The sequence below is a fragment of the Colobus angolensis genome, unplaced genomic scaffold, assembly GCF_000951035.1.
Source record: "Colobus angolensis palliatus isolate OR3802 unplaced genomic scaffold, Cang.pa_1.0 Scaffold76, whole genome shotgun sequence".
Classification (NCBI taxonomy): domain Eukaryota; kingdom Metazoa; phylum Chordata; class Mammalia; order Primates; family Cercopithecidae; genus Colobus; species Colobus angolensis.
Genome location: NW_012121376.1, coordinates 5,768,642 through 5,782,348, shown reverse-complemented (window position 1 = coordinate 5,782,348; position 13,707 = coordinate 5,768,642). Strand labels below are relative to the sequence as shown.

Sequence of the window (13,707 nt, the reverse complement as noted above, 5' to 3'; positions counted from 1 at the left end):
CCTGCCTCAGCCTCCCGAGTAGCTGGGACTACAGGCGCCCGCCATCTCGCCCGGCTAGTTTTTTGTATTTTTTAGTAGAGACTGGGTTTCACGGTGTTAGCCAGGATGAGTCTCAATCTCCTGACCTTGTGATCTGCCCGTCTCGGCCTCCCAAAGTGCTGGGATTACAGGCTTGAGCCACCGCGCCCAGCCTCTTTACGCTTTTTAAACCTAAGATATTATTTACAAAGCATGAACTGCACCCTGTTAAACTGTACAATTCAGTGGTTTTGGTCCATTCACAAGGTTGTGCACGGTGATGCACCCCACTGCGCTCTCCCAGCACGAGTGCCCAGCAGACCGAGTGCCCAGTAGACCGTGAGTGCTCAGTTTATATTTGCTGCCGGGATGAGTGATCAAAGTCACCCAGGAAGAGAGTATGGTGTTCCCAAGAATGGGCCACACAGCAGCCAGGTTTGGCCTGAGAGCTCCAGGGTGGACAGAGTCCTCTCGGTCCCTCTGTGAGGCAGCGGCCCAGAGGGGGCTGTGGCTGCAGGGGTCACACAGGGGGCACCAGGAGCCTGGCTCTCTGCATCTCAAGCCAGGTTCTTTTCACCCTTCCCCCAGCTCCAGCTGACCCCTGGCCCGCCTGAGGCGGCAGCAGCTTTTATTTGCAAGCCATGAACAATACACTCCATTTTATAAGCAGGGTAGAATTCTAGCCAGAAAGGGGGAGAAAAGCTCTAGCCCGAAAGGGGGAGAAAAGCGCTTCCGCTTCCGGGTCAGATCAGACCTCCAAAGGCCAGCCCTTCAGGCAAAAGTAGGGAAATCGGGATTTCCTGGGAGTCTCTCCAGGGCAGGAGGGAACATTTGGGTTCAGGAATTAAGGAGCATTGCTCCCCAGACACACTCACAGGTTTTCTGTGTCAACAACAACGGCAGAAATGGCCTCCAAACAACCGTGGCTTCTAAACAGTGCCACGGCTCCCCCATGGCCTGGGCCTGGGCCTTAGGTCTGCACCTTGGTGTTCCACAAAAGAGCCTCCCGTGGTCTTGCCTCCTTGTTTCACAAAGATTTCACATTGCAAGCTGGGGTGCAGGGGGTGTCAGGAGTGGGGGCGAGAAGCACATGCACCAGGTAAGAATTGCAGCCCGGCCGCATGCCGCCCCCGCTGTGAAACGGGATAACAACAGGGCCCGCGATGCTGGTCACTGTGCATATTAAATGAAATCACAAGAAAGTGACTGTGGCAGGCAAAACAATGGCCCCCAAGACATCTACGTCCTAAACCCCAAAACTGTGAATACGTCCCTCACAAGGCAAAAGGGACTTTGAGGATGTGATTAAGGTAAGGATCCTGAGATGGGAGATTCTCCTGGGTTATCTGTGTGAGACCTGTGTGATCACTGCAGTCCTGAAATGGGGAAGGGTGGGGAGGAGGGCCAGAACCAGAGAGATGGCATCATGAGGACTCGACCCACCACGACTGGCTTTGAAGACAGAGGAAGAGGCCACAAGCCAAGGAATGCAGGCAGCCTCTGGAAGCCAGAGAAGACAAGGAAATGGATTCTCCCCTGGAGCCTCCAGGAAAAACCAGCCCTGTCCACACCTGGATTTTAGTCCTGGGAGGCTCATGTCAGACTTCTGAGTTCCAGAATTGTAAGATGATGCATTTATGTTGTTTTAATTCACCAAGTTTGTGGTCATTTGTAACAGTGGCCATAGGAAATTAACACAATGACCTTGGCTAATGCCTGACCTAATAAAGGTCCACTGTTAACCATTGCTGTTGTCAACTTAGTTATTACTGGCAAGGAAGCTTACCTAACTACATAGAAGACAAAATAAGAATAAATGCATGAAGAAAAGCGTGATGACCATAAACTAAGTACAGAACTAAAAACAAGATCTATGATGGGTTAATTTCAAAATGCTAGCATGAAATAAAATATTAAATGCTGAGGTGCTATGCCTGTCTTCAGAAACCAGCCTCTGGGGACCTGCCACTGCTGAGGCCACTGAGCTAAATCAGAAAAGTCTCTGGCACTTGTTTAAGTGGGAGAGGAAGGTGGCAATGTCTGGGCTCTGGAGTAAGAAGCCTGGGGCCAGAGGAGTCACGTGGCCAGTGGTAGCAGCCGGGGAGCCTTGTGGGCCACTGGACTGTTACTTTGGAGGAGGGGACAGCGGGCCCTCCTGTGTGAGCTTAGCTCTCAGACATCTACATGGACTGTCACTCATTTGCCTCCTCAACGACATCTGTGCAGGCTGCCAGGTGCTGTTCCCAGCGCTGCCAATACTGCAGAAAACAAAGCTGACCAGGTTTCCGCCCCACGGGGCTTGGATGCTCCCAGGAAAGTCACAGGATAAAGAGGTGCGTAACTGCACATGTGGCTATGATCTTAGGCACTGCTAAATGCTGCAAGGATATGCTTTTTGACTCCTCGTCACCTTCTCGAAGGCCACGTCTGGTTTCAGCGGTGGTGGGCATAGCCATGTGGGTACACCATGACATCCTGCCATGTGCTAGCTGCTCAACCCCACAGAGGCACAGCCTGGAGTGCAGAAACCCTAAAGCCCCTAAAGGACCCCTCAACCAATGGGGGATGAGAGTCGGTGGCTACGTGCCGCCGCCTCCCAGGGCTGTACTCTCCACGTTCCTCTAAGGGTTCCTGCGGGATTCTGTCCCAGATGCCCACAGCAGTAACTGTAGGATTCTGTCCCAGGTGCCTACAGCTCATAAGAAGTAGAGCTGAAATTTGAACCCAGGAATTATGGGTTCTCTTCTATAAGCAAGAGACAAAGGGGTAGACAGCCAGCACTTGCTGAGAAAAGCCTATGACCCAGGATATAGCCCATGACTTGGGCCCACTCAAGGAAGCAACACACCCGTGGGGAAAAGAGACTGGGAGCCAGCTAATCATGAAGAGTGGGGATTCCACCACCAAACGCACAAAGTCCCTCTCTCCAGGACTTCGCCAAGGAGATGAAGAAACAGACACGCACACCACCACCACACAGGACACCAGCACCACGGAGACAAGGAGGGCATCCGAGCAGAGGGAACATTCACACCGGGCCTTGACGGGTGTGTAGGAGTTCTCCAGGAAGGCGAAACAGATGAAAACAGTGCAGGCAGAGGGAAGAGCATCCACAGGCCTAGGGAAGCGGGAAGGCAGGGCAGCGCGGCACAGGGAAGGGCTGGGAGCCTCGGACACAGATCTGGATTCAAAGTGCAGTTCTTCCCAGCTGCAGCATCTCCAGCAAGCGACTCTGGCTCTCCAAGGAAAATGTCAGGTTCCTCCTCAGTGTAGTGCGGATAATTCCTACTTGTGGGTGTCACTCTGCTCATTACACCCTCAGAGAGAAGATAAATTAGATGAGCTAACACACACAAAGCCCCTACGTAGGGCCTGGGACTTGGGCATCCCTGAGGTCAGCATCGTGTGTGTTGGGGACACGCACTGGAGGAGTTGGCTGGCCAGCACCTGTCATAAAGGGCACCCCATGTCATGTCTGAGCATTTGGACCTTATGGGGAAAAGGTGTTGGGAGTGGGACGGGGGAGCAGCCCGACCTGAAGGTTAGAAAGCCACCCCTGGCCTGAACTGCAGGCTCACTGGGCTCAGGGAAAGGACTCAATTCAGTACTTGGCAAAGGGCTTGGCGCATAGTAGATGCTCAAGAAATGTCCTGGCGAAGACAAGGTCATGATCCAGGGTGGACCCCTAAGAAACGCCTAGACTTATCAGGCAGGAAGCAGAAGAAGCAGCAGCAGAAGGAAGTGAGAATGAGAGGAGAGAGACATAAAAGGAGAACTAGGCAAGTCTAGCCGTGCAGAAGCAGAAGCACAAGCGAGGGGGACTATCTTTTCAGGAGGTGCTGGTCACTGGCAAATGCTGGAGGGAGGTAAAGTGGATCAGAGACAAAGAAATGACCACCAAATCTGGCAACTGGAATACTATCAAAGACCTAGGCATAGGGCTCCATGCTCCAGGTGTGGGTGGGCGCCAGAATGAAATAGGGTAAAGAAAGGATGGAAGACAAGGAGGTATTTATAACATCCCTAAAACCTGTAAGCAATGCTTTCAAAAAGTTTGCATTAACTTCTGAAGATTTTCAAGGGGCAAAAACACAATTTAACTAGTGTTTGGGGAAGGCCTTTTTTAAACATGAGACACTGTACTTACCAGGAAGATACACATCTACCATCCTTCATCATGGGTGACAAGGCCACAAACAGAAAAGAAAGCACAAACATCACCATGCAGTAGACTGAAAGAGCTACCACAAAGCCCACGCGCCTTTGGATACACAAAAAAGCTACGCAGCATGGCTCAGGGCCTCCCAGCAACAGATACGTGGGCAAAGAAGGCAATGGGAGACTGGATAGTGCACAAAATTACAAAGGTAATGTCTCAGCAGCCCTTCAGGGTACCACTTAAAAACAAAAACCCAGCTGGGCGAGGTGGCTCACACCTGTAATTCCAGCACTTTGAGAGGCCAAGGCAAGTGGATTGCTTGAGCCCAGGAGTTCGAGACCAGCCTGGACAACACAATGAAACCCTATCTTTGCAAAAGATACAAAAATGAGCCAAAGCAGGTGCCTGTAGTCCCAGCTACTAGGAGACGCTGAGGTAGGAGAATCGCCTGCGCCTGGGAGACAGAGGTTGCCGTGAGCCAAGATCGTGCCACTGCACTCCAGCCTGAACGACAGAGTGAGATCTTGTCTCAAAAATTAAATTAAATTAAAAACCCAACATTGTTTCTAGAGCAAAGTAGGGACTCAACAAAATGTTTGTCACATGCATAACGGACAGACCGTTCAGCACTTTATAACTGTCACCAAAGCCCTGTCACAGATGGAGAACTTCAGTCCCTTAGACCTTAGGAAAGAAGGGAATTTCTCTCCTTCCCTTCTCACCCAAATTTCTGAAACCCGTGTGTGTATGTGCAGCTAGGGAAAAAATATTCAGGCGCAAAACAGCACGATAAATAGACTGCCAACTCTGTGCGTTGTATCGCTATGTATGAGGAGGTCATGGACAGCGAGTGAATTTGACTCCTTAGCATTCCAGCTCCCTTCTTTTGGTAACTATACTCGTTTTCCGTAGGAACCAGCCGTCCACCACCCTCAGTCTCTGTGGTCCAGGTAGGGCTGATCCCACCTCCGAGAGGCATCCGCCAGGCCCGCACTAAGCCACATTTGGTCAGTGTTCCTGGAGGCACAGCAGGCCCGAAAACGGGGCTGTGACACGGGAGAGCGCAGAGGGAAGGAGCGTCTCCTTCAGTCCTTTCTTCAACATCGACGCCGAGCGGTTCGTCGGACTCTCCTGACATAGCTCCCATGGCGGGGGCCTCGCTTTCTCCTCTGGTGGCCCGCTCTGCCCTGAGGGCCGTTCTTCCCCTCCAGGGCCGCCCAAAATCTATCTGATCTGGTTTGACCGTGTCCCCACCCAAATCTGACCTTGAACTGTAAAACCCCCATGTGTCAAGGGCAGGACGGGGTGGAGATCATGGATCACCGGGCAGTTTCCCCCACACGGTTCTGGTGACAGTGAGTTCTCACACAGCTGGTGGTTTTCCAAGGGGCTATCCCCTGTGCTTGGCTCTCAGTCTCTCTCCCGCGGCCACGTAAAGCAGGACGTGTTTGCTTCCCCTTTTGCCGTGACTGTAAGTTTCCAGAGGCCTCCCCAGCCACGCAAAACTGTGAGTCAATTAAACCTCTTTTCTTTATAAATTACCCAGTTGCGGGTATTTCTTCATAGCAGCGTGAGAGCAGACTCACACACTATCCCTGAATTCCTCCTGCATAGTCCCATTTACCACATAGGGTTGGTGTGGGGGTAGGAACACAAGAAGTCCACACTTTCCACATGACAGCCCCTCAAACATCTGAAGACAACACTCGCGTGCCCCCAAGGATCTCTCCTCTTGATCTCACAAGGTTAAATGTGCCCAATTTCCTCAGTCAGTTCTCACATGAGAGGCTTTAAATTCCTTGTCCAGCCTGGATTCTCCTCTCCTCTGAGACTGTGTCCAGCTGCCTAACCTGGAGACTATGGCCAGGACTCTTTTAGATGGAAACTAAATCCAGAACCCACTCACGCTGGCCTAAGAAAAAATATTACTTGCTCATGAAAGTGAACTGTCTAAGGAGAAAGCTTCAGGCATGGCTGGATCCCAGAGTTTTAAGCTGCGTCACCTGTCTCCACCCCTACCACCAGGCTCTGTTCCTGAGTTCTCAGACAGGTTCTCTCTATAAATGGTAGACACGCCCTGTGAGCTCCAAGTCCTCATCATTCTTATTTGTTTTAATCCCAGAGAAAGATAAAAAGAATCTTTACCAGCAACTCTGTCTAAAGTCTCAGGGATGAATCTGGTTGGCTAGATGTGAGTCACAAGGGCCCTTGAACCAGTTGGCAGAGGGGTGGCTTACTCTGATTGGACAGTCTGGGTCATGTGCCCTCTCACAGGCACTACATTGGCTGCCCAGGATTATTATGAAATGGAAGGAAGAGTTTCCCCCAAAGGATGGAATGCTGGACAGAAAAACAAAAACAAAAACAAAACAAAACAAAAAAAAACCATCAATCCCTACATCTCTCTGTGTGACGTTTTGGATTAAACACTACTGGTTGACCAGAGCCTCATGGGAATATCATCTCCACCCAGACCATCATCCAACAAATGTTACAGGGCACCTGCCTCCAAGCAAGCTGATGCTGCCCTTCATGAAGATGCCTTTTCTGGTAACCACCCCACATCTCAAATTTATTTCAACCTATCCATTGATAAGTAACACCTTTCAGAAGGTGCTACTTTAACAACAACCACATTTATTGAGCATTTATTCTGTGTCAGGCAGTACTGTACAAGCTTTATGTGGAACATGCCGGTTTATCCTTACAACAACCTACGTGCAGTCATTATCCCCATCTTTACAGATGAGAAAACAGAAACTCTGGGAGATCTGCCCAAGGTCACACAGCACAAGGCTATCGTTCAAAGCAAGATGCCCCAGCCCCACCACTGATGCTCTTAACCAATCAGCTCTAAAATCTGCACCAACAGAAAACTGGACTCATTCCCAGATGCCTGGATTCCTTCTAAAATAAAACTGCTTGCAATACATAATTTGAGGTCCATGGATAGAGGATTGGTTTAACAATGTTACATTTGTATGAGAGAAACTATGTAGCCATTTTCAAACTGGTATTGCAGAATAAGAGAGGAAGATAAGGAGGAAACTTTGGAATGGGGGGGAGGTGGCTCTAAAATACCTATGATCCCTTTTTGAAGTAGAATTACAAATAGAAAAATATCTCAAGAATATAGATAAAAATGAGACCAGTAGTCTGTCCTGGGAGATGACAATAAAATGTCAGCTCCATGAGGACAGGGGCCTTTTCTGCTTCTATGCTTAACCTCAGTGCCTAGAATCGTGTCCCCACAGAGTAGCACTCCCATATGTCCAATAAGTTAAATGAAGAAGTGAACAGGAGAATGAAGGAATAAATGAAAGAATGAGGGAACAAGTTCCCGAGTGTTTGTAAAACTGTATCTGAACTGTATTACTTGGTATTCTCTTCTTTTGGTTTAATCTTGGTTTATGAGTATGCTACAAAGAATATGTATTATTTGAGTGGTACAGAAAGAAAATGTGATTTCATAGACAGCCCCAGCCACTTCCTCGCCATACATACATGATCTGGTAAATGGCTTCTTTCCCTCACCTCTGCCAGCTGAGCCCTGATTGCTCCTGGCTCCCAGTGGCTCTGTTAGGTGAACCTGTGACCCTCCAGCCCAGCTCAGCACCCATTTCCTTCCCGTCATCTCTCCCTCTTCCGTCTTCTTGGTGCTCTTGAACACTTCTTCCATGTCACTTAAATTCCACAGACAAAAATGGCAATCACAGTAACTGACATGTATGGAGTGCTCACTATGTCCCAAGCAGCATAAGGACTTGCTTCTTTAATCCTCCTAATGACCACACTGTAGCAGGTTACCAGACAGGTAACTCCCCTGCTCCAGAGCACATGACTGGCAAGTATTTGAACCCAGGCAATCGGACAAAATCCAAACCTTGAACCACCGAGCTAAGCACCTCTCACCATGCTCCTGCACGCAGACCCGTGCCAAAGGTCTAATGCGTGTCCGCATGGGGCCAAATGCCTGTTACATACCAGCTTGGGCCAGGTGCTACTGTGTGCTGAGTGGGGACATGTATTGAAAGCTTCCGAATGGAAAGCATAATGCCTCCATGAGTGCTATCAGAGTAAAAACAATTATTTGAGGCCGGGCACAGTGGCTCACACCTGTAATCCCAGCATTTTGGGAGGCTGAGGCAAGTGGATCACTTGAGGTCAGGAGTTCGAGACCAGCCTGGCCAACATGGTGAAACCCCATCTCTACTAAAAATACAAAAATTTGCCAGGTGTGGTGGCAAATGCCTGTAGTCCCAGCTACTTGGGAGGCTGAGGCAGGAGAATCACTTGACCCCAGGAGGCAGAGGCTGCACTCCAGCCTGGACGACAGAAAAAAACTCTGTCTCAAAAAAAAAAAGAAAAGCAGTAGTCAGGGCAGCCAACACACACCATGGCCTGTGCTCTCATTTTAGGTCCATTACTTCAGGGAACCTTCCCAGTCACCCTCAGAGGTAAGCATGTCAGGATCCCCATTTTACAGACCTAAAAACTGAGGCACAGAGAGAGGGATGCACTTGCCTAAGACCACACAGGGAGTGAGAAGCAGAGCTGAGATGTCAATTTAAAATGTTTCTTTTTTCTTTTTTTTTTTTTTTTTTGAGACAGAGTCTCACTCTGTTGCCCAGGCTAGAGTACAATGGCACGATCTCAGCTCATTGCAACCTCTGCCTCCCGGGTTCAAGCGATTGTCCTGCCTCAGTCTCCAAGTAGCTGAGATTACAGGCACTGGCCACCATGCCCGGCTAAGTTTTGTATTTTTAGTAGAGACAGGGTTTCATTATGTTAGCCAGGCTGGTCTCAAACTCCTGACCTCAAGTGATCCACCTACCTTAGCCTCCCAAAGTGCTGGGATTACAGGCATGAGCCACGGCACCCAGACTAGAGCGTTTCTGATTCCAAAGTGTACTCAGAGTTGAAATAAAGAAGGAATCACAGCAAGCTAGGTGGGCGGCTGAGTCCCACATGAGTTGAGATGGGGAAGAGGAGTTCCTCATGGTAGAAACCTCCAAAATCAAAAGCACCAAGGCGGGGAATGTTACAGTGTTGGGCCGCAGGTGCGTGAGGGAGGCTGCGTGGAGATACTAGAGAGGAGATGTGGGTGGGGACAAACCGACTAGAAAACCAAGCAGACAGCCTGAGTGTAATCCAATGGGCAGAAGGGAGCCATAGAAGGTTAATGAGCAGAGGAGTGACTTGATTAGAAATGTACTACAGAAAGAATTACCCAGCAAGGGAGGACAGAGTAGATACCAGACAAGGAAGATCAAGGGCAACAGACTGTTGCTATAAAGAGGAAGGCAGAGATGTTAAGGGGCAAATGGACACTTTTCTGAAAGTGGCATGCCATTCTTCCCTAGAAGGCCACCTCCCCAAGTCAGTCTCCTGGTTTGGGTGGGGCTGCCCCCTCCCCCAACTCCAGAGGTGCGCATGTGATCCAGGCCTGGCCACCCAGAGTCTCAGTGATTGGTCTAGGGATGGGCACATGACCTCAGGGGAGCCACAGACAGTCCAGGGACCCCCAAAATCACTGGCAAAGAGGCTTGCTCTGTCTCTCCACCAAGATGGCTCTGCCCAGGGGCTAAACCTTCCCGTTCCTGGCAAGAATGGAGGTGAAGGATGAAGACAGAGCTAGGAGGAGGAAGAGAGGCTGTTTGGAGTTTGGGCAGCCTTTGCTGCTGCTAGAACTTCCCCTGGAGTTTCCAACCTAGAGGCCACAGTGGATTTTCTGCTGACATTAATCTGCACTGGGCATCTCTCACGGCCCTTGCAAGGTCTCTGACCATCCCAGGTGAACTGAGCTATGGAGCAAGAAGCAAGAGCAGAGGTAGTGGTGGGGCAGGCAGCGAGGAAGGCCGGGAGCCAGGCAAGCCTGGGAAGAAGCAGTACAGACACAGAGCAGGCAGAAAGATTGGGAGAATGAGTGCGGGGGTGGGAGGGAACTGGTCTGGCCGTGCAGACACCCAGTGACCCTCTGGAAAACAGCTCCAAGGGAGGAAAGGCAAGGCCAGGAGGCTGGGGAGAGAAGAGGAGGGGAGGCTGGGTGGAGAGATCCCATTCTGGAAAGCCCTGGGGGAGGAAGGGGAGAAGGGACAGTAGCCTGAGGTGGGAGGGCCACGGAAGGGGGTATTTTAGAGAGAACGCCTGAATGCCAGAGCGGGGAATGTTGGGAAGCGAGCAGGACCCCAGGAAGGCCCACACCCTGAGTTTATAAGGAAGAAACTGGGTGCTGTTTCTGGCCTTCCAAGTCTGCTGGCCACCTTGTGAGATGTTTGGAAGCAGGAAGCCCGAGCCAGAGTAGAACCTTTCTTCTCAGGCCTATCAGGATACCTGGCAGGGAACTGGGGCCACAAAAGAGCCCTCTCTGCATCACAAGTGGGCAAAAACATGTCATTTGCAACCTGCAAGCAATCCCATCCGAGGTGAGAATCTAAACGACCTCCTCAGAAGCCAAGAATACGTCCCCTGAGCCAGCCTGCCTGGGTTCAAGTCCTGACTCTGCCAGTTTCTAGCTGGGTGAACACAGGAAGCCTATTAACCTCTCTGGGCCTCAGTTTCCTCATCTGTAGAATGGGAACAACCTCAGTACCTGCCACACCGGGCTGTTCTGAGGCATGACCAAGATAAGGCATGTCGAGCGTGACTAGTATCCAGCCAGCGCCAGTGTTGAGTCCACCGTCCCTGGGTTATGAGGACACGACGGCAGGAAGGAACAAGCTTTTCCGAGAGGAACAAGAGCAGACATGGCAACCATAATTCTCCTATGCATTTGTCCAACAGATGGCTGGGGAAAGAAAGCAGACTGCAGCTGAAGCTCCCATGGCCCATTCATGAGGATCCACACACAGCAGGGGAGCATTTTCAGCTTCCTGGCCAGACGTGCGCCACTCCCCACTCTCGTCCCTGGGGGGCAGGGGGTGCATATGAGCAGAAAACCACAAGCCTGCGGGAGGAAGTGTTTTCCCACTACACCAGAGTGGGCTGAGGCCTGGGAGCAACTGCCAGGAGTCTCCTGATGGGATGGATGCTGCTTTCCTCATCACCTTCTACTTGCTGGACAGAACAGAAGCTTCAGGGGCAGAACATGGTTTGATGGGGGAAGGGAGTGATTGGTGACGGGCGGGAGGAAAGAAGTGAATTCAGCGAGGAAAGCTGGCCTGTCAAGCACAGCCTCAGAGCTGGCAAAGCAGAAATACTGCTGAATCTTCCGGCTGTTCACTAACCGGAGGGGAGAAAGTTAAGATTTTGCACTTATTTCGCTTGCAAAAGCATTCAACCACAGAGGCAGAGGGACGGAGGCCTCGGTTCAAATCCTACCCTGCCAACTCTTCACATCGTTGGAGTGCTTTATGCTGCTATTTTAGGTCAACTGTTTACAAAAGCAATGAATGAATGTCTAGAGGCAGCGCTCAAGGAGTAATTTTAGTTGTGTGTGTGTGTGTGTGTGTGCATGCGTACATTCTTAGTATCACTCAGCCTCTAGCAATCCCTCCACAAATATCCTTTGAATTGAACTAAATGTAAAATATAATTTGATTATGGAAGCAGTTAAGAAAAGAAACACCCACATGATCCCTGGCACAATTCTGTACTTTTTATTTATTTCGCAAATAATCATGTAGCTTGTACAGGCACTGTTCTGAGCATTTTACACATACTGACTCACCTACCCTCACAACAGCACTGTGAGAGTGCAGGTAAGGAAACCAAGACCCCCAGAGATTAAGGAACTCGCTCCAAGCCACACAGCCAGGAAGCAGCCATTGAGGGATTCAAACCCACACCGTCGGCTGGGCTCGGTGGCTCACACCTGTAATCCCAGCACTTTGAGAGACCAAGGCAGGCAGATCACGTAAGGTCAGAAGTTGGAGACCAGCCTGGCCAACATGGTGAAACCCCCCCCTCCCCAACCCCCTGTCTCCACTAAAATTACAAAAAATTAGCTGGGCGTGGTGGTGGGCGCCTGTAACCCCAGCTACTCAGGAAGCTGAGGCAGGAGACTCTCTTGAACCCAGGAGAGGGAGGTTGCAGTTAGCTGAGATTGGCCACTGCGCTCCAGCCTGGGCAACAGAGCAAGACTCTGTCTCAAACAGACAAAATAAATAAATAAAAAACCCACACCTTCTGGCTCAGGGTCCACGCCCTAACCTCGGGCTGTGCTGCCTTTGTCCAAAAGTTTGCTTCCAACTAAAGACCAGAGATGGGAGGGAGTCGCATTCTCCAATCTCTTTAAAAGGTCCCATTACCAACATCACAGAGCCTCTGCCACTACTGAGGGGTTTATGGCGATGCCTGCCACGTGGTCTTTCTTTTCATGGTTCATACACAACAGGGAAGTACCTAAGGCACACAAATCTTAAGTATACAGTTTGATGATTTTTTACTTGGGTATACACCTGCATAATCCCCTCCCAGATCAACAAATGTCTACAGAGACATTTCCAGCTCCCAGCAGTCCGGGTGGTGTGCCCCTCCCAAGCAGTGGCTATCTACCCCAAAAGCTAACCTGATTCTGACATTCACACCATAGATTAGTTTCGCCTTGTCTAAGATTTATAAATGGAATCACATGGTGTGTACTCTTTTGCATCTGATTCTACTTGTCAAATTAAAAATCACATAAAATTAGCACACGGGCAGACAATGATAGTGGGAGAAAGGAGGGCGCGGCTGAGTTTCTTCCCCTTCCAAGCAGCCCCCTAGCCTGTTCGTATTTGGGCTCAGTGACTGATCAAAGGGGACAGTGGGAAGAGCTGGACACTGGAGTTTGGAAACACAGGAGTTGACCTTGGAAAACCAGTGAATCGCAGGGGGCAAAAGAGCTGCCCCGCCTGGAGAAGGCATTGTGGGATGGCGGAGGCAGGTGGGTCAATTCTGTTGCTTCGCATGTCCAGAGGGGAGAAGGTTTTATGAGGCCTTAAAACGCTCACATCGGGTTCCTCCCACGCCATGCGCTAGGGGCACCCCATGTGGCCACCGGTTCCTCCCAGGTTGGCTCTGGCCGGGGCTCCCCGGGTGCAGACAACCTCCCAACGACCGCGCATCCGCCCGGCAGGCGCGCCTCCCTACCTGTGCACTGCTGGATGAAGTGCTGGTACTCCGCTCCCTGCTCGCCGGGGACGATGGTGGAGCCGTCATATTTAAAAGTCACCCTTTGGGTTGGGAGAAGAAAAAAACACACACACACACACATCAGCGCTGGTGGCTGCGCGGCGCGGCGCTTGCAGAGGACAATCTAACAGACGCGCTGGCCACGGAGAAGCCCGCGGGGGCCTGGCACGCCGTCCCGGAATAAGGCGAGGAAGACAGCGCGGAAGGCCCCGAATCCGTCCCGCCTGGAGGCCGGCTCGGTGCACGAGGCCCCGCGCGAGCCCGGGGAGCGGGGCGTGGAGAGGAATGAAAAGTTCCTACCAGATGACTGCCGAGCCGTCGTCGCGCACCAGGTTGTACGCCGCCCGGCAAGCCTCTTTGTCGATCTTGGTGGCCATCGCCGCGGGGCCTCAGCGGGACACTGTCCGGGGCGGCCG

General features: G+C 51.1%; 1 protein-coding gene across 1 annotated transcript in view; it reads right to left on the bottom strand.

The window, feature by feature from the left end:
• COTL1 (coactosin-like F-actin binding protein 1) overlaps window positions 1-13,707 on the bottom strand; it is a 54,035-nt gene extending 40,328 nt beyond the window's left edge. The window contains exons 1-2 of the mRNA XM_011928063.1: window positions 13,592-13,707; window positions 13,250-13,332 (exon numbers count right to left, since the gene is read on the bottom strand). Of these exons, the coding sequence (XP_011783453.1) occupies window positions 13,250-13,332; window positions 13,592-13,668 (160 nt within the window). The 5' untranslated portion in view covers window positions 13,669-13,707. The remainder of the gene's footprint in view (window positions 1-13,249; window positions 13,333-13,591) is intronic.